Raw genomic sequence first — 19,349 nt, forward strand, 5'->3', positions numbered from 1 at the left:
AATTTGTATTACTACAAGTTGAGAAGAATGTTCTCACTTTTGTTTTATCAATACTCACTAATGCTCATTTTCCTGAGCTTTTAATAATTTTAATGGCAATTATTGCCATTTTTATTAAGTATATATAAACATCAAAGAATTTAACGCACATTGTTCTTTTCTTTATTACTTTCAGGTGTCTTTTTCATCTGCTTCTGTGGATCAAGAGGTTAAAAGCCTTCGAGAGAAACTTAATAAACTTAGGCAACAGAATGCTTGTTTGGTCACACACAATCACTCTTTAATGACTAAAATAGAATCTGTCCACTTTGAATTGACACAGTCAAAAGCAAAAGTATGTTTCTTGATGTGTTAAGAGAGTATTTGTAATATTTTGTGATTTTATAATTGGAAAATATTTATATTGTCTATATAGTAGAAAAATTTATATGTTACTTGAATATTGACAAGAAATGAAGTCATTATTATATCTGAAGATAATTTAGGAGGATTTTTTAATTAATTTTTTTCATTTAGATGGATCAACCTTTTTTTTTTTTAGGTATGAGTGCTCTGTCTTCATGTATGTCTACATACCACAAGCAGGCACCAAATCTTATTACAGATGGTTGTGAGCCACCATATGGTTGCTGGGAATTGAACTCAGTTCCTCTGGAAGAGCAGCCAGTGCTCTTAACCACTGAGCCATCTCTCCAGCCCAAATCGACTTCTTAAAATCGTTAGAGACTTAGAAAATAGAAAAAGAAGAGACTGGAGAGATGGCTTAGTGGTTAAAGATCATTTGTTCTGTGCACTCTTCTGCCTTCTGAGGACACCAGGCATGTACATGGTGGACAGGTATACAGACAGGCAAAACGCCCACAAACATAAAATAAAAATAAATCTTAAAAGAAGAAAAATCATTCTGAATTCCTATCATTTAGAAACCCCCTAATTGCCTTACTACACATTTGGACTCATACTGTTTTGAATAGTTTACTTTTTTAATTTAAAATTGTGTTATATTTTGTGTGTGGGTATGCTGTCTGCGTGTGTGTTTCTGTGTCATGTGCAGGCGGTGCCTGTGGAGACCAGAAAAGGGTGCTGGGCTTCTGGGTCTGGAGTGCTGGTCATGAGGTACCACGTGGGTGCTGGGAATTGAACCATCTTCTCTGGACCAGCAGCCGGTGCTCTTAGCTGCGGAGCCAGTCTTCAGCTCCTAGTTTTTACTGCATATACTCTTAGGCATCTTTTACAATGGCTCTTCCACTCATTTATTTCTTGTTAGCAGTATATTTAATATGACACCATAACTCAGTTTCTTATCAACATTATCTTACTGCATTTTTACTGTTATTAGTATGAATAACTAGCTGATTGTGGTAGCATCTCTCCTTTTAATAAAACACCCCAAAATGGAAGAACTCAAGATGGTAATGAAAACCGTTATGCCCATAAAATAGATTGCAACAAAACCTTTCTTTTTAAAAGAATAAAATACTGGGCTAGAGAGATGGCTTAGTGGTTAAGGACACTTGTTGTCTGAAACTCCACTCTCAGAGAATCTGGTGCCGCCTTCTGGCCTTCATGGGCACTCTGCACAGACATGTATTTAGTAAATTACACACATGCATGAATTTCTTTTTTTGTTTGTGTGTGTGTGTGTGTGTGTGTGTGTGTGTGTGTGTTTTAAGAAGAAAAGGGCAGCCAGGTGGTGGTGCTGCACTCCTTTAATCCCAGCACTCAGGAGGCAGATGTGGGTGGATGTCTTGAGTTTGAGGCCTGCTTGGTCTACAGAGTGAGTTCCAGGACAGCCAGGGCTACACAGAAAAACCCTGTCTCAAAAAAACAAAGAAGAGAAAAAAATTGCCCCCCCCAAGAAGAAAAGGTAAATATGTCAGGACTAAGTTGCAGAGTTGCTTGATTTACATGAAAGACTGTGAGGTTATACATTGTGTTTACAGTATGGGAGTTGAAGGAAAAAAAATCAGATATTCAGCCGGGCGTTGGTGGCGCACGCCTTTAATCCCAGCACTTGGGAGGCAGAGGCAGGTGGATCTCTGTGAGTTCGAGGCCAGCCTGGTCTACAAGAGTTAGTTCCAGGACAGCCTCCAAAGCCACAGAGAAACCCTGTCTCGAAAAACCAAAAAAAAAAAAAAAAAAAAATCAGATATTCAGGGTCATTCTCAGTTGTCTTGTCAGTCTCAAAGCCAGCCTATGCTACATGTTATCTACTATTTTTAGCAGTAGAAAAGCACTGTGAATCTGGTTTCGAAAGTTCACATCTGTGATCCCAGCACTGAGACATAAGGGTCCACCATTAATTTTCAGGTAGTCTGGTCTCCTTAGGAAGTTTCAGATCAGCTGTGGCCTGTTTCAAAAACCCAAAACAACCACCAAAAATCATTATGGAGCTGTGCACATATAAAGGTCTCTGTTTTGTTTTTAAAAGGGAAGGTATTATATATCCTAGTCTGTCCTTAACTCACCATAGTTAAAAATGACCTAGGACCTCCTTTCTTCAACTCCCAAGGGCTAGGTTTACAGTAAAGGACTACTGTATCTGGTTATTGAGGTGCGCAAGACAGAACTCAGAGTCTCCTGCATACTAGGCAAGAACTCTGTAATCCTTTGCCCTTATTTTTTTGTGTTTTTATTTTATTTTTTGAGATTTTATGTAGCATGGACTGGTCTTGAATTCATATAGCTGAGGATGGCCTTGAACTGATTCTCCTGTCTTTACTTCTCAATACTGGGATTACAGGAATATGCCATCACCATACCAGCCAGCCATCACCACGCCAGCCAGTTCCTCAGTTTTTATTTTTGCAAAATCTACTTGTGCCACTAGAGTGCATGTGTGCCTGTGTGCATGCGTGCGTGCGTGTGTGAATTCATGTTGATACATCTTTAAATAGCCCTTTATTACTTATATTGAGTACCTTACACCACTGGAGTGTCCTGTTAGTTTTTCTTACGTCTTTTGTATGTCAATGGAACTGTCTTCCTTTTCTCTTATTTTTCCTATTATATGTGAAGTCACTTGTGTTTGTCTTCCAGATCTTCAGAATTTGTTGTTCTGTGTGAGTCATAGTGTTTTTTTTTTTCATGTTACTTGATTTTTTTCCGAGGATATATTTTTTATACCATTGACTCTTTTGGCTGTCACCTTTTTCTTCCCTTTGTTCTGCTTGTTTTGTGTTTTATAACATCCAGATGCAGTATAAAATATAATATTTTTTTGTATTTGCTGTGCTTGTTCAAAGCTTTTTAAGAAAGATGATAATGCAATAAAAAGAAAGATGATAGTGCTTTGATTATTCATATTCAAGAGAAAGATATTTAAAAGTTAATTGGAAGTTGTCCATGTGTTGGCAAAGTCTGTTCATTTGTGAATGATGATTTATAGAAGTGACCATTTTCTAGGAAAGTGTTCACTGACCCCAGTGGAGGACTAGGATGTAATGGTCTTTATTTGGAGCTAATTTCTTCAGTGATGAACACTTGGATCTGGGTGGGGTGGTGCATGCATCACTTGGGAAGCAGAGCCAGGAGCTGGGCGGTGGTGGCGCACGCCTTTAGTCCCAGCACTCAGGAGGCAGATGCAGGCGGATCTCTGAGTTTGAGGCCAGCCTGGTCTACATAGTGAGTTCCAGGACAGCCAGAGCTATGTAGAGAGACCCTGTCTCAAAGCACAAACATAACAAAAACTCAACAACAACAAAAATCTTTGGCTTTGCTTGTGGGGTAGCACCAAATGAGATGGGAGTAGAAACTTGGGGGCAAGAGCTTTATATTGATCTCTTTATTTATATCTACGTCATTTCAGGTCTTTCCTGCTCAAAATTTTCATATACTATCTACTTTTACCTTGCTGTTGTGTTGTAGGAGTGTGAAAAGGGATGGTGATGACTTACTTGAAGAGACTCTGCAATATCTTTTCTTTTTCTATTCAGGATGTCTTCCCTGTCCCCTACTTCATGTTCTAAGCTTACTTTTCATGTATAAGCAGTTTGTATTGATATTTTGATTATTGACTAATTCAAGAATAATCAATTCTCCACCATTTATATTTTGTATTCTTTTCATGTTTTAGTGGTTTCACTATATCTTTCTGGCTGTAGCGTTTCTGTGCTTTTCTGAGTTATCTAGGTTTTCTCTCTTAAGCATGCTTCCAAAAATCATTTTTTTGTTGTTGTTGTTTTGTTTTTTCGGGACAGGGTTTCTCTGTGTAATCCTGGCTGTCCTACTGGCTGTTCTGGAACTCACTCTGTAGACCAGGCTGGCCTCCAACTCACAGAGATTCACTTTTCTCAGAGATCTGCTTGCCCCTGCCTCCCTAATGCTAGGATTAAAGGTATTTGCCACCACTGCCCAGATCCTAAAATTAGTTTTTAAGTCATAATAATTCAATATATATTTATCTATTTTTTTCACTGTGATCACACACACACACACACACACACACACACACACACACACACACACGTGAAATTAACCCTCCTTGACAGTGTCAGGAGGTATTGTAGGTTTCTCTCAAGTATACTGAGATATTTGAGAACAATGACAGGCCACATGCTGAGTCTGTATTTACAAAAGTTGATGAAAGGAATAGTTAAGCCTGACTTTGTGTTTAGTCAGTGACTGAAAATCCTCGTGAACCTTCTCATCTGACAAGGAAAGACTAAAATCCAAATAGGTTGATTTACTTCTTGAAACATCATACCGAAAAAGTTGTTTTTATGTTTTAGATGTTTATGCTTGAGACAGCACAAAAGCAGGCAGCCAACATCCCAGTCTTAGAAGAACAGATTTTAAATTTGGAAGCAGAAGTTTCAGCTCAAGATAAAGTGTTAAGGTAAATACACTGTGTAGCTTAATTTTTATTTTGTATTTCTATTTGTTGTATCTTACTAAGTATTGTTTCTTACCACCATACCAGTAGATCTTTAGTGACCTAGTAAGGTCTTAAAACATCATTAAATTCATTTCAATCAGTTATAGCTTCTCATAGCTGTAGTTTACATTAAGGGTACAGAAATTAAAAATGGATTATTTTAAGTTGAGGTGCTTATTTGCATAATTTTTTTCTGTTTTGTTTGTTTTTTGAGAAAGGGTTTCTCTGTGTCTTTGGAGTCTATCCTGGTCACTCTGCAGACTAGGCTGGCCTTTCTCTGTGTGTGTGTGTGTGTGTGTGTGTGTGTGTGTGTGTGTGTGTGTATGTATTTGATATGATTTTGTTGTTGTCGTTTTGGTTTTGTTTTGTTTTTTGAGACAGGGTTTCACTGTAGCCCTGGTTGTCCTGGAACTCAATCTGTGGACCAAGCTGACCTCAAACTCACTGAGATCCTCCTGCCTCTGAGTGCTGGGATTAAAGGCGTGCACTGCCCAACTTTTTTTTTTTTCAAGACATGGTGTCTCCTTGTAGCTTTTGGAGCCTGTCCTGGAACTTTTTCTCTATAAACCAGGCTAGCCTTGAACTCAAAGATCCTCCTTCCTCTTCCTCCGGAGTTCTGAGATTAAAGGCATGGACCACTAACATTCTGATGTATGTTAAAAATGTCTTACCAGTTTTAGAACTTTTTTTGTAATACATACATTAAATTAATGTATTTTTGGTTTTGTGAATTTTGTTTTGATGTTTTTTTGTTAATTTTTTGAGAATCTCATTCAATATGTTTTGATTATATTCACCCCCTCCCAGCTCTTTTCTGATTCTCCCTTATATCCCTGTGCATACAACTTTGTGTGTGTGCAGGAGCTTGCTCACTCGCCCGCTCACTCACTCCCTCGTTCACTCACTCCCTCGCCTGCTCACTCACTCCCTCGCCTGCTCACTCACTCACTCACTCACCCACTCACTCACTCGCTCCCTCGCCCGCCCACTCACTCGCCCGCCCACTCCCTTGCCCGCTCACTCGCTCACTCGCTCGCTCGCCCACTCACTCGCTCTCTGGCCTACTCACTCGCTCACCAGCTCACTCCCTCTCCCGCTCACTCACTGGCTCTCTGGCTTACTCACTTGCTCGCCCACTCGCTCACTCGCTCCCTCGCCTGCTCACTCGCCCGCTTGCCTGCTCACTCACCCACTCCCTCACTCGCTCACTTGCTCCCTCTCTCACTCACTCGCTTCCATCGCCTGCTCACTCACTCGCTCTCTTGCTCACTCGCTCACCCTCTGTTTTGTGTTGGACAACTTCTCAGGCATCCTGAGGCCTGTCCTGAAGTGTGGTTGGTATACCAGAGTTTACATCACTAAAGAAAATGACTCTCCCTTCAGAAGCTCTCACATGCTAATAGCTGCTCAGGATGGGTGGGGCTTTGTAGCTACCTTCCTTTCTGCATTCTGGAATTTCATCTGGTCTGAGCTTATAGAGGTCTTGTGTATCTCTCATAATTGTTGTGATATATGTATCTTCCCTGTTATTTCTAGAATACACTGTCTTCCCTAAAGTCACACACTCTTAAAATCTTAAAATCTTTCTGTCTTCTTTTCCATGAGGATATCTGAGACTAGATGTCCCATTTCAGGCTGAACACTCCACAACCTTCGATTCTCTGCATATTAGCCCGTTGTGGAGCTCTGGGTTTATTGTCATCTACTGTAAGAAGCTTCTCTGATACGCGTTGCCGATGCACCGTTGAGTATAACAACCCATTAGGATTGGTTTTCATGCTATGCCCCTTTAGCGGAATAATGTTAGTAGATTCTTGTAGGCTTATGACCAGTTTGGCCACAAGTTCTTGGCCTTGTTGACAGTGCCAGGTGCGGGTTCTCTCTCATGGAGCCCATCTTAAATCCAAGGGTAAGGTGCTTGGTCGCCTCCGTAACTTTTGTGCCACTATTCGTTAGTGGGCGTGTCTTGAGAGGCAGGTCACGATTGTAGTTGGAAGTGCTCAGCTTTTCTTCTCTAGCTGGAACATTTGAGCACTGTGGAAGCTGTCCAGTAGGGATAAACTTCCAGTTGAGTACTAGCTAGATTTCTCCATGTTCTATGATGTAAGTATGTAGCATCTCAGCAGTAGGATCTTGCCATCAAATTCTGGAGGGTAACTAAGAGCCATGGCAGTAGTCTAATGTTTGGGGTTCCATGGGTCCATTGGCCAATAACTCAAAAAAGGGTAACCTGATACTGGTATGGGGAACTGGTACCTTTCATTTGTCTCATTTGTAAAGTATGGTATCTACTAGGGAACTTCTCTTTCCCACATTACAGGATAACTCCATTTAAACTTTTGCATATGTGTATATTTTAGGAAGCTTTTGCAGTAGCTTCCATATGGCTTTTTCAGAAGGCCTCTGGTTTCAGTTATCCCTCCCCCCTCATTCTATTTACCCTGCCCTCCCATCTCCCATACCATTTAATCCTTCTTGATTCGTTTTCCACGTTTCCCTGTCCTGGCACTCACTCTTGTACACCAGGCTGGCCTCAAACTCACAGAGATCTGCCTGCCTCTGCCTTGTGAATGCCGACTTTTCATTTTATAACACTTTATTTATCCTTTCTTGAAAGATCCTTGCTTTGTGCTCTTACTGTTACCTAACCTCCATGGGTTTGACAGACCAGGTCTTGCTATGTTGTCCAGGTTGGGCCTGAACCCCTGGGCTCAGGTCATCTTCATGTCTCTGTCCCAAGTTGTACGAAAGGCATACATCATTGTATCTGGCTTGATTTTTATATCACATGGTTATTTGTAACTGGATATTTCTTTTTTTTAATGTTTTTATTACATTTATTTCTTCATTGGGGGTGGGCAGTGGTGTGATCATACCAAGGCATACATGTGAAGGTTAGGGAAACCCGTTGGAGTTACTTTACTCTTACCCTCTGGGTTCCAGGGATTGAACTTAAGTCATCAGCCTTAGCGGCAAGCACCTTTACCTCTTAACAATCTTGCTGCCTTTTGTTTGTATGTTAAGGTAGGATTTCATTGTGCAGTTCAGGCTTGCATTGAAATTACACAGGTCTGCCTGTCTTTGCCTCCTGGGCGCTGGTATTAAAGAAACAGCCCAGCTATTTCTTACACTCATATTTATTCTAGTTATTTCATGTGTGTGTGTGTGTGTGTGTGTGTGTGTGTGTGTGTGTGTGTGTGTATGTTTTGTCTGTATGTAAGTCTGTGCACCATGTGCATGCCTGCTACTCATGGAGGCCAGAAGAGTGTGTCAGAGTCCTTAGACCTGGAGTTGTAGGTGCTGGGAATCAAACCTTGATTCCCTTGAGAAACAGCAAGTATTCTTAACCACTAAGCCATCTCTCTAGCCCTTGTTATTCTAGTAATTTTTCATTTTGATTATTCTCAGTATTCTGGATAACTGAATGATAATTATCAACAAATAACAAAAACATTTCTAGCTTAGAATTTGTACTTTTTGGTACTTTAACATTTTTGTGGTTTTCATTGGGTAGAAAAGTCAAAGATGTCTTTGGTTGTAGAAATGATAACAATTATATTTGTTTTGTCTCTGAGGTATGCAGTAGGCTTCTAGTTGGTATGAAATACGTTTGTTTTTGTGAAGACTGTAGCTGGGGATGACTTTGGATTCCTGATCCTTTTGCTCTTGAATTCTGTGAATAGAAATATGTGCTACCATGCTCAGTCATCGAATGTGAATTATGATGTGAGATTTACTGTTAGATGGGTTTCTCATTGGATGAAAGTATTCTTTTATGCCATATAAATAGTCTTCTATTGATAACTTATGAATATTCTGTTCTCATTGTATGTTTGTCTTTTTAACTCAGTGATTTAAAATAATTGAATTTCTGTTATTGTGTTATTCTTATATTTCTCCAATAATCATTTTTATATTTCTTAAAATTTATTCTCTATTTATAGAGAAGCAGAAGAAAAATTAGAGCAGAGTCAGAAAATGGTGATTGAAAAGGAACATAGTTTGCAAGAGGCCAAAGAGGAATGTATAAAATTGAAGGTGGACTTACTTGAACAAAGCAAACAAGGAAAAAGGTTTGTGAGATTTTCTTATTTGTTTTGTAGTACTGAGAGTTGAACCTGTGCATGGTATACAACAGCTATACCACTGAGCCAAATCTCTTTTAAAGCAAATTATTTTTGAGATAGGCTGTTGTCATGTAATCTTGCCTGGCCTAGAATTCGCCAGTGCAGCTCAGGCTGACTCCAATTAACTGTAGTCCTTTTGCCTCATTTTCTTCTTTGTTTTTTTTTTTTGGTATTGTTTTTTGAGACAGGGTTTCTCTGTATGGCTGTGGCTGTATGAAAACTTGGCCTTTAGCTTAGGCTTGTCCCACTAGCTATTACAACTTTATTAACATGTTTCTATTAATCTACATTCTGCCATGCAGCTCTTTCCCTCTGCTCCGTTCTGTTCATCTGATTCCCTCTGTGTCTTGCTGGCCTCTCTTGCCATACCAGATTCTAACTTCTGCCCGGAAGCCCCACCTACTCTCTCCTGCCTAGCAATTGACAGTTTAGCTCTTTATTAAACAAGTCAGGTATGAAGGTAAAGCAGCGACACATCTTTATATAGTTTGCTCAAATATCCCACAGCACATCGATTAAGTTGATACTTCCTTGGTGTACATGAGGAAAAAGAAACATATAAGATCCTTATTATAATTAAGTATTAACAGATATTAGTTATTGTATACATTATGCAGTATAATATCTGTCTTAGGATTTCTTTTTTCTCTCTTTCTTTTTTTTTTTTTTCCTTGAGACAGAGTTTCTCTGTATTGCTTTGGAGGCTAGCACTCACTCTGTAGACCAGGCTGGCTTCGAACTCACAGAGATCCACCTGTTTCTGCCTTCCCAGTTCTGGGATTAAAGGCGTGTACCACCAACGTCCAGCTCTTTCTGGTTTTTGATACAGGGTTTCTCTGTGTAACGGTCAGGTGGTAAAATCTGCTATGCAAACATGAGGACCTGAGTTTGGATCTCCAGTATTCCCTAGGCACTACAGCACACGTCCATTTGTAATCTCAGCACTGGGAAGATGGAGACAGGTGGAGTCTTAGAACTCATTAGCTAGCCAGCCTAGTCAAAACAGTGATTCCAGGTTCAATGAAGATACCCTGCTCCAAAAATGAAGTGGAGAACCATTAAGGAAGAAATTTGATGTTGACCTTTGGCTTCCAACTTTATGTTCAAACACATGAATTTGTAGCCACATACACATGTATACACACACACAGTGACACAGCACATGTGTCCATACACATATATAACACATGGCATGCACACACATGCACACAAATTCTCAAGGCAGAGCGTTCCATACTTTTATCATTTCTTTTTAAACTTTAGAGCCGAACGACAAAGGAACGAAGCTCTGTATAACGCTGAAGAGCTGAGTAAGGCTTTCCAGCAATATAAGGAAAAAGTGGCTGAGAAACTAGAAAAGGTAAGAGAAATGGTTGTTCAAACTCAGGGTCTTATTATTGTCCATGTCTAAAGTAGATAATACATAGAATGTTTTTACCTATGGAATAGTAATTTTTCAATGTTTATTTTAACACACACACACACACACACACACACACACACACACATATATGGGTTTTTGTCTGCATACCACATGTATGCTTTCTAGAAGAGGGTGTCAAAGCTCCTGACACTGGACTTGCAGACAGTTGAGCCATCATGTGGGTGCTGGGAATTGAGCTTGCAAGATCAGTAAGTGCTCATAAGCCCTGAGCCATCAATAATAATTTTAAAGATTTTATTTTATTGGAAATATTTTAAAATTTTAAAAGTTAGATTTCTGAAATACTTGTACTTAAGGGAAGTTCTCTCTCCCCTCCCCCTCCCCCAGGGTTTCTCTGTGTAGCCTTAGCTATCCTGGAACTAACTCTGTAGACCAGGCCGACCTGGAACTCAGAGATCTGCTTGCCTGGCTTGGTCACCACTGGACCTAAGTGCAGTTCTTATTTACTGGTGTAGAGCATAGTTTCCCCCCACCAGCTGCCTGGGCCCTGCCACAGTTGCAGTCCCCAAATAACACACAGGGCACTGTATTAATTGTGAAGCTGTTGGCCATTTGCTTGTTTCTTACTGACTTAAGTATTTAACCCATAATTGTTAATCTAAGTATTTCTCTTCCTGGAAAAAAGGGTCTGGACCTCCTACTCCTCTGGCACCTACATGGTGTCTCTCTGTGTCTCTCTCTCCCAGAATCCTCCTTGACTCCTAGTCCCACCTATCTTGCTTCCTTATTGGCCAACAGTGCTTTATTCAACAGCCAATAAGAGACAGATTTACAGAATGACATCTCCCATCAACTTGGATGTGTAATTGCTATTTGAATTGCTTGCTTTGTTCATGTTTGGCCTGAGCATTTTGCCTATAGGTGACATTGTTCTTTCCAATCTATTACTGGTACTTAAGGATTTCTGAATAAGTAGTAACATCTTCCCTATCCTTTGTATTATGTTTCTTTCCACTATAGGTTCAGAGACTTAAACATATGAAATGGTTAGCCTATTCCTGTTTCTTCTTTCTTCCCCCTCCCCCCTTTTCTCTGTGTAACACTATTAGCTGTCCTTGAACTCCCTTTGTGGACCAAGCTGGCCTCGAACTCACAGAGATCCTCCTATCTCTGCCTCCCTAGTGCCACCACAGCCTGGCCCTATTCCTGTTTTTTTTTTTTTTCCCCAAAATTACTTTTAAATAGTTTAGCTGGAAACAATGTTAAACTTGTGATTATATTATTCATTTAAAACAAATTTCTTTTTAGGTTCAAGCTGAAGAAGAAATATTAGAGAAAAATCTTAGTAACTGTGAAAAAGAAAACAAAAGACTTCAAGAAAAGTGTAATCTGTATAGAAGTGAACTTGAAATTTTGAAAGAGAAATTCAGGTAGATTATTATAAAAAATAATTGATTTTTTTTTGTTGTTTTGTTTTTCAAGACAGGGTTTCTCTGTATTGCTTTGGAACCTGTCCTGGAACTAGATCTGTAGACCAGGCTGGCCTGGAACTCACAGAGGTCTGCCTGTTCTGCCTCCCAAGTGCTGGGACTAAAGGCGTGCGCCACCAACACCTGGCAAAAATAATAATTTTTTTAAAACACAAATATTTAATACACAAAAGGGAAACATTTAAAAACAATTTTTTACTGTAAATATGAGGGGTTTTGTTTTTTGGGTTTGTTTTTGTTGTTGTTTTTGAGACAGGGTTTCTCTGTGTAGCTTTGGAGGCTGTCTTGGAACTCGCTTTGTAGACCAGTCTGGCCTCAAGCTCACAGAGATCCGACTACCTCTGCCTCCCGAAGCCTGGGATTAAGGGTGTTTTCTGTATCTGTTAAGATGATCATGTGATTTCTGTCTCTGTCTGTTTGTATGATTTACCATATTTGCATATATTAAACCTCCTCTGCATGTCTGGAATAAAGCCAACCTGATCACCTCTAATTTTATTAATTTGGATCTTTTCTTTCTTTTGGTTAATTTAACTTACAGTTTTCTAGTCTTTTGGTCTTTTCCTATTAGAAATTTTTATTTTTGTGTGTGTGTGTCTGTGTGTGTCTGTGTGTGTCTCTGTGTGTGTCTCTAAGTGTGTGTGCAGGTAATGTAGTGGCTCTCAGAAACTGGAAGATGGCATCGAATCCCCCGGAGGTAGAGTTATAGGCAGTTGTGAGCCACTTGGCATGGGTGCTGAGACCTGGACTTCAGTCCCCATGTTAGGAGCAACAATGCTTTTAATTATCTCATTACTGTATACCTCCTTTTGTTTGTTTTTTTTTTTTCAAGATAAGGTTTCTTTGTGTAACAGCCCTGGCTGTCCTAGAACTTACTATTAGATCAGGCTGGCCTCAACCTCACAGAGATCTCCCTGTCTCTGCCTCCCAAGTGCTGGGATTAAAGGTGTGCATCACCACACCTGATAATTTCTGCCTGGTTTTAATTATTTCTTCCTATCTTCTTTTTGAGTTTAGTTTGTTCTTTCAGACTGTCTTTGTTGTTTTGTTTTCAAAACAGGCTTCTCTGTGTATCCCTAGCTTATACTGGAACTCACTTTGTAGATCAGGCTGGTCTTAGATCCTCCTGCTTCTGCTTCCTGAGTGTGGGGATTAAAGGTGTACACCACCATGCCCAGCATAAATATTTTTCTTTATAATCTGTTCTCAGAGAAAATTAAGTCAACAGAGATAGAGTTTACTCAGAAGTTAACTTAGTAAAGCAAAGTAAAATATACACATCAAAGAGAGATTGGAATGGCTTGTGCTGAGGGAGCAGGATAACAGTCCTTGGTTCTATGTTTGGATACTTACAGATGTTTATGAAGTGGATGGCATATTCATGGGTACGGCAACATTTTCTGTCCTCCCAGATCTTGGTGAACCAGATCTTCCCACAGTCCTCTTGAAAGTCCACAAAGATGAGAGGGGTGGGTGTCAAAACAATCATGTAAACACCGGTCCTTTAGTACTTGGGTTTTGTTAGTATGCATGTGTGTATGTATGTGTGTGTGCATGTGACTGTTGGGAAAGTGCCCTGGCGCCTCAGTTTATCCTCTTGTTTTGCCTGTTGTTTTTTGTTTGCTTGCTTGTTTGTTTGTTTGGTTTGGTGTTATGCCCGTGGTATAGAGTGAGAGCATGTAAATTTGATTATTGAAAATGTATGCTCATTTTATTGTCATTTTAATACTATTTTCTTTATAGGCAGTTAAAAGAAGAGCATAGCAGTGGAAAAGAAAAATTAAGAATTATGGCAATGAAAAATTCAGAAGTTATGTCACAGTTAACTGAATCTAGACAAAGTATCCTGAAGCTAGAGAGTGAGTTAGAGGACAAAGATGAAATATTGCGAGAAAAGTTTTCTTTAATAAATGAAAACCGAGAATTGAAGGTTCGTGTTGCAACACAGAATGAGCGACTGAACTTGTGTCAGCAGGAAATTGATAATTCAAGGTTGGAACTGAGAAGCTTAGAAAAAGTGATGTCCCAGATGCCGGTAAGTGTATGTGAAGAGACTTGCCGCGCCCTTGGCTGCGCGCACAGTGGGAGAGGAAGCTTGCCGTTGCACGGAGCACCGCTTTGTGGTTTCTTTACTTATTTCTTCTGTTTGTTCTTTCTGCTTTCAGTCTATATGAGTAGTGCTTCTATGAATATCGTCATAGAAGTCTTTTTGTTGACATGTTTCAGTTTTTCTTGGATAGATACCTAAGGGTAAAATTTCTGGGAAATACAGTAAATTTATGTCAAAATGTTTTCTAAAACTCCCACACGTTTAGAACTCTTCCAGCACTGACTCTGGTTTCCCTGCATCCTTGCTGACACTTCTGTTGTGTCTCTCTGTCCATCTTAGTCTATGGGAGCTAGTGTTTCATTATGGTTTTAATTTTTGTTTTTTCTGTTAGCTAATTTTGAGCAACTCTGCATATACTTATTAGATTATTACGAGATTAAAAATATTTGTGTATGTCAATAATATTAGAAAAGTGAATATACATGTGTTAGAAATTTGACATTGACAGGTGTGAAATAAAGGAAAGAATGAGAAACATATGTTTTAAAGTATTGTCAGTCATGGAACTATGAAGCTGAAAGTAACTTGGAAATAATCCATTTTGATAATGTCATTTCACTATTAAAAAAATGTGGTTGCAGAGAAATACTAGCCTAATCAGTAGTTAGCAAGAACAAGTTCTAAGCTTCTTGCCTTTGCTTTGTCTGCTTTACTTAGATGTTTCCTTTTAAGATCGAAGTGTAATATGCATATATATATACATATATTCATTTTAATATACTCATTTTAAATTGAAATCCGTATTTGTGCTCTGTGTCAAGAGTGGTTTCACATATGATTTTAAAGGTGACTATACATGTTTACTCTTTTGTTTCATAAAGTGCTAAGTCTGGCTGGGCATTGGTGGCGCACACCTTTAATTCCAGCACTCGGGAGGCAGAGGCAGGCGAATTTCTGTGAGTCTGAGGCCAGCCTGGCCTACAGAGTGGAGTTCCAGGACAGCCTCCAAAACAATACAGAGAAACCCTTCTCGAAAAACCAAAAAAAAAAAAAAAAAAAAAGAAAGACGAAGTGCTAAGTCTGACTTGGAATTTTTTTTCTAGAAAGCGTGACTTGGTTATAGTTAGAAGTTTTTAGTCATTGAGTGCTTTGCTGTTTTTCATGACTACTTTTTATAGTCCTGTATTATTTTGAAATTCATGTATATCCTTCCTATCCATATTTCAAATGTTGCTACATATAAATAAATGTAGCTAGAAAGAGTTTGCTTAGTGAGTTTTTGAAAACACTATATTTAATTACTATAATTCATTTTAATTATTATGTTTCAAAATGTATTCATATTGATTTACATAGCTCAAACATCCTTATACATTGTATTTTTAGATACCAGATTGTTTCCATGAAATTCATAGTTTTTAACCTGAGTGTTCTATGTAAGAAAACAGTTGTATCTTAAAGCTATTATAAGCTTCTAAATGTTTGTTTTTACACTTGCAGTTAAAAAGAGAAATAGTTGGCTTTAGGTCATCTTTTTCTAAGCACCAGACGAATAGTTTTTCTAACAAGGAGGACAGTTGCATTGGCTGCTGTGAGGCAAATAAATTTATGATCTCGGAATTGAGGTATACTTTTGCGTTTTTAAAGTTATAGTAAATAGATTGTTTTGTTGATCCTTAAGGTGATTAGTTGATTAATTTAAAAAATTAGGAAATTCCAGAGAATCTTATAAAAATACTAATTTCCTAAGTTAAAATTGATTTTTAACTTTTTTGTGTTTGTTTCAAATCTATTCTTCTAAATAAAAAAAAATTAAACATTGCCAGTTCCATTGTCCCTCCCCTTCCCCCAAGATAACCATCATTATCAATTAGAATGTATATTCTTCTGTCTATATTGTAAACGTTTACATTCTCACACAGACAAATATGTATATAAGGTTTATATTTGCTGTTTTTATGTAACACTCAGCATCATTTAAAAATGTGTTCATCAGGATAGAGATGGTTTAGTGAGTAAGAGAGTACTGTTGTGGTCGGGGACATTAGAGTCCCAGGGTACTCGTCAGACGGCTCACGGCTGCTCTAGCTCCAGCATATCAGCACCGTGGCGTCTACCAGCACCTGAACTCATGACCACATACCTTACCTTACAACCTATACATGCTGAAAAAATAAACCTTAAAAATCCGTCCTTGTTGAGATAGAATAGTTGGTCAAAGGATAGGTTAATTTGGTTACTTTAATAGTTGTAGGAATTCCAAAGAATCAACAAAGAATTATGTTTAAAAAAATAGTTGTAGGAATCCTCCCTAGAACTATGTCCCAATTAATTTATTCATTCTCTGATAGTTACCTAGTTTTCAGTTTTTGTTCTATTATAAACAGAGCTTATAGGTTGTAGAGTATTTATATTTTCAGTTTTTAAAAAAATCATGTTTGAAAAGTACCCAAAGCAGTTTGCTGTCTAGTAGTTTGTGAGAATTCCTTTTCCTAGCTAGGTGTGTGTCTTTGATTCCAACACTCAGGATGCAGAGGCTGGTTTACCTCTAAGTTTGTGGCCAGTCTGGTCTACATAGTGAGTTTCAGGACAGCCAGAACTATGTGGAGAGACCCTGTTTCAAAACACAAACAAACGAAAAAATAAAAAAACAACCAAACAAGAATTTCTGTGTCCTGCATAAGGATTGACTGTTATCAGAATTTTAAAGTTTTTACTCATTTTATTAGTCTCTGTCTCTCTCTGTCTCTGTCTGTCTGTCTGTCTGTCTGTCTGTCTCTCTCTCTCTCTCTCTCTCTCTCTCTCTCTCACACACACACACACACACACACACACATACACACCCATTGCAGTTGTATAGACATCAGAGCCCATCTTTCAGGACTCATTTCTCTCCTACTGTAGGATTCAGGTACCAAACTCAGGTCCTCAAGCTTGTGAGGCAAGTGAGTTTTGCTCACTGAATCATCTTGTTGACCAAGTATTTACAACTTTAAAAGTGAAAAATACTGTTTTAAAATAGAATCTTAGTAATAAACGTCTGACCTTTTTTCTTTTGTGCTAGGATTAAGCTTGCAATAAAAGAGGCTGAAATTCAGAAGCTTCATGCACATCTGACTATGAACCAGTTATCTCAGAATGCTGCTGCTTATGATGATGTTCAAGAACTTGGCAAAGTAGGCAAAGTAAATATTTTAGAAACAGAACCTGTAAAACTAGGTGGTGGTCAAGCTGGTGAGTATATTACATTGAGTTACTTTAATAAATTATAATCAGTTTTGCCGATAGTATTCTAAAGGAACAGATTATTGATAATATTAAAAAGCATTTCGTCATTGGGTGGTGATGGTGGTGCATGCCTTTAATCCCAGCACTCGGGAGGCAGAGGCAGGCGGCTCTCTGTGAGTTCCAGACCAGCCTGGTCTACAAGAGCTAGTTCCAGGACAGCCTCCAAAACCACAGAGAAACCCTGTCTCAAAAACCAAAAAAAAAAAAAAAGCATTTAGTCTCCTGTTAATACTTATGGTTTAAAAAGAAGCAAGAATTGGGCTGGAGAGATGGCTCAGAGGTTAAGAATACTGGCTAGTCTTCCAGAGGTCCTGAGTTCAATTCCCAGCAACCACATGGTGGCTCACAACGATTTATAATGAGATCTGGTGTGTATGTCAGAACACTGTATGCATAATAAATAAATAAATAAATCTTTAAAAAAAAGAATTATTGTGTAATTGTTAGACTTTACATTGTTTAAAAATATATTGCTTAAACAAAAATTTACCCAATAACATATACCTATTTCAAATATGCATTCAGGTTGCCAATCATGGATGCACACACCTTTAATCCCAGCACTTGGGAGGTAGAAGAAGCACAATGGCTGTACCTTAATCTACTGCTCTCTCAGTCAGCAGTTCTAACTCAGAGGCCGTTTCTCTAGCAGTGGTCTGGCTGCTCAGGCTGTAGCCTATTGAGAATTCTGCTCCGTTGCTGCCGCTAAAGGTAGCTTTAATTAAATCTCTATCGTTCTAATTAGAATAAAACTCAAGATTCATAGGTGGGGTGAAAACCTGAGAGCTCAGAGAGACTGAGTAGCAACTATGTAACCCTCTCTCCTTGCTGCCAGTGCCTACCAGCACAGAATTCCTGTCAGGCTGTGGCCTGAGCATCCACACCGCTGCTAGAGAAGCAGGCTGGTAACTGGATTGCAGTTGCTGGCAGAGATAACAGTAGATTAAGGCAGAGCCACTGTGCTGAAGTTAAAATAACACAGGAGGACCTCTGTGAGTTTAGTGCCAGCCTGATATACATAGTGAATCCAAGGACAACCAGAACTACATAGTGCAACCCTGTTTGGAAAAACGAAATATATATATGCAGTTGGTTTGCATGTATGTTTCTAAATGTTTGTACACTTGTCACTATCACAATAACCTAAATGTCTAACATTTTTATCAGGGTCCCTCATAGTCCTTTTCAGTTTCCTCTAGTTTTAATTTTCTGTTGTTGCTTTTCAGTGCTGGGGATTGAACTAGCGACTGAACTGTATAATCAGCCCTTCATTAACTTCTCTTAAAGTGAAAGCTGTTGTTTTCAGATATAAATACTTAAAAGGTTATACTTTTTTTTTTCCTCGAGACAGGGTTTCTCTGTGTAGCTTTGTAGATCACGCTGGCCTCGAACTCACAGAGATTCTCCTGCCTCTGTCTCCTGAGTGCTGGGATTAAAGACTGGCTACACTTTTCTTTAAGCAATACTTTGTATCCCACTAATTTTTGTGTTGTATTTCATTTTACATAGTTCAAACAATAAAGTGCTTCTTTAGTGACTGAACTTTATATGTTTGTCTGAGTCTGACTTATTTTGCTTTATAGTCAGGGATATCTTTGTATCATTAGTAGTAGTCAGGAAACACACCTCATATAATTTTATTACTTTTTTGGTAGAAGTTAATCAACCCAAGGCTTTATGCATGATAAGAATGTGACCTACCACTGAGTTTTATCCCTAACTCTAATTTTTGTTCTCATATAGGCCTTGCTGGTCTGGAACTTGCTATGTAGAACAGTCTGGCCTTGATCTCACAGATCTGCATCTCATTCTGTGGGAGGATGTGCATATGAGTGCAGTTGACTGCAGAAGCCAACAGAGTGTGATTATGGGCAGTTACAATCTGCCTGCCAGGTGCTGGAAACTGAAATAGGCCCTCTGCAGGACCACACCTGCTGAGCCAGCTATCCAGCCCTTCCCTGTCTTTGAAAGGATCACTTATGTTAGGTTGACAGTTTCAGTTTTAAGTTTTGTTCATACCTGATGGTGTTCAATGTATTTATTGTATCATTTACTGAGAGAATAGTATGAAAATCTTCATTATATGTGATGGTTGGTTGTATGTCCTTTTAGCTCTGTTACTCTTGCACTTTAA

At 38.8% G+C, this 19,349-nt stretch overlaps 1 protein-coding gene across 3 annotated transcripts in view; it reads left to right on the forward strand.

Moving 5' to 3' along the window:
* The window catches only part of Ccdc18 (coiled-coil domain containing 18), a 94,634-nt gene that overhangs the window by 4,599 nt on the left and 70,686 nt on the right, over positions 1-19,349 (forward strand). For 2 of the 3 annotated variants that reach the window (XM_040733473.1, XM_040733474.1), the window contains exons 4-11: positions 176-334; positions 4,731-4,837; positions 8,821-8,949; positions 10,267-10,363; positions 11,696-11,817; positions 13,621-13,912; positions 15,428-15,552; positions 16,992-17,161. In XM_040733473.1, the coding sequence (XP_040589407.1) occupies positions 176-334; positions 4,731-4,837; positions 8,821-8,949; positions 10,267-10,363; positions 11,696-11,817; positions 13,621-13,912; positions 15,428-15,552; positions 16,992-17,161 (1,201 nt within the window). Of the gene's footprint in view, positions 1-175; positions 335-4,730; positions 4,838-8,820; positions 8,950-10,266; positions 10,364-11,695; positions 11,818-13,620; positions 13,913-15,427; positions 15,553-16,991; positions 17,162-19,349 lie in introns of those variants that run through there. The other variant, XM_040733475.1, reaches the window with a different exon arrangement.

This window comes from Mesocricetus auratus, unplaced genomic scaffold, assembly GCF_017639785.1.
Source record: "Mesocricetus auratus isolate SY011 unplaced genomic scaffold, BCM_Maur_2.0 Super-Scaffold_100031, whole genome shotgun sequence".
Taxonomy (NCBI): Eukaryota; Metazoa; Chordata; class Mammalia; order Rodentia; family Cricetidae; genus Mesocricetus; species Mesocricetus auratus.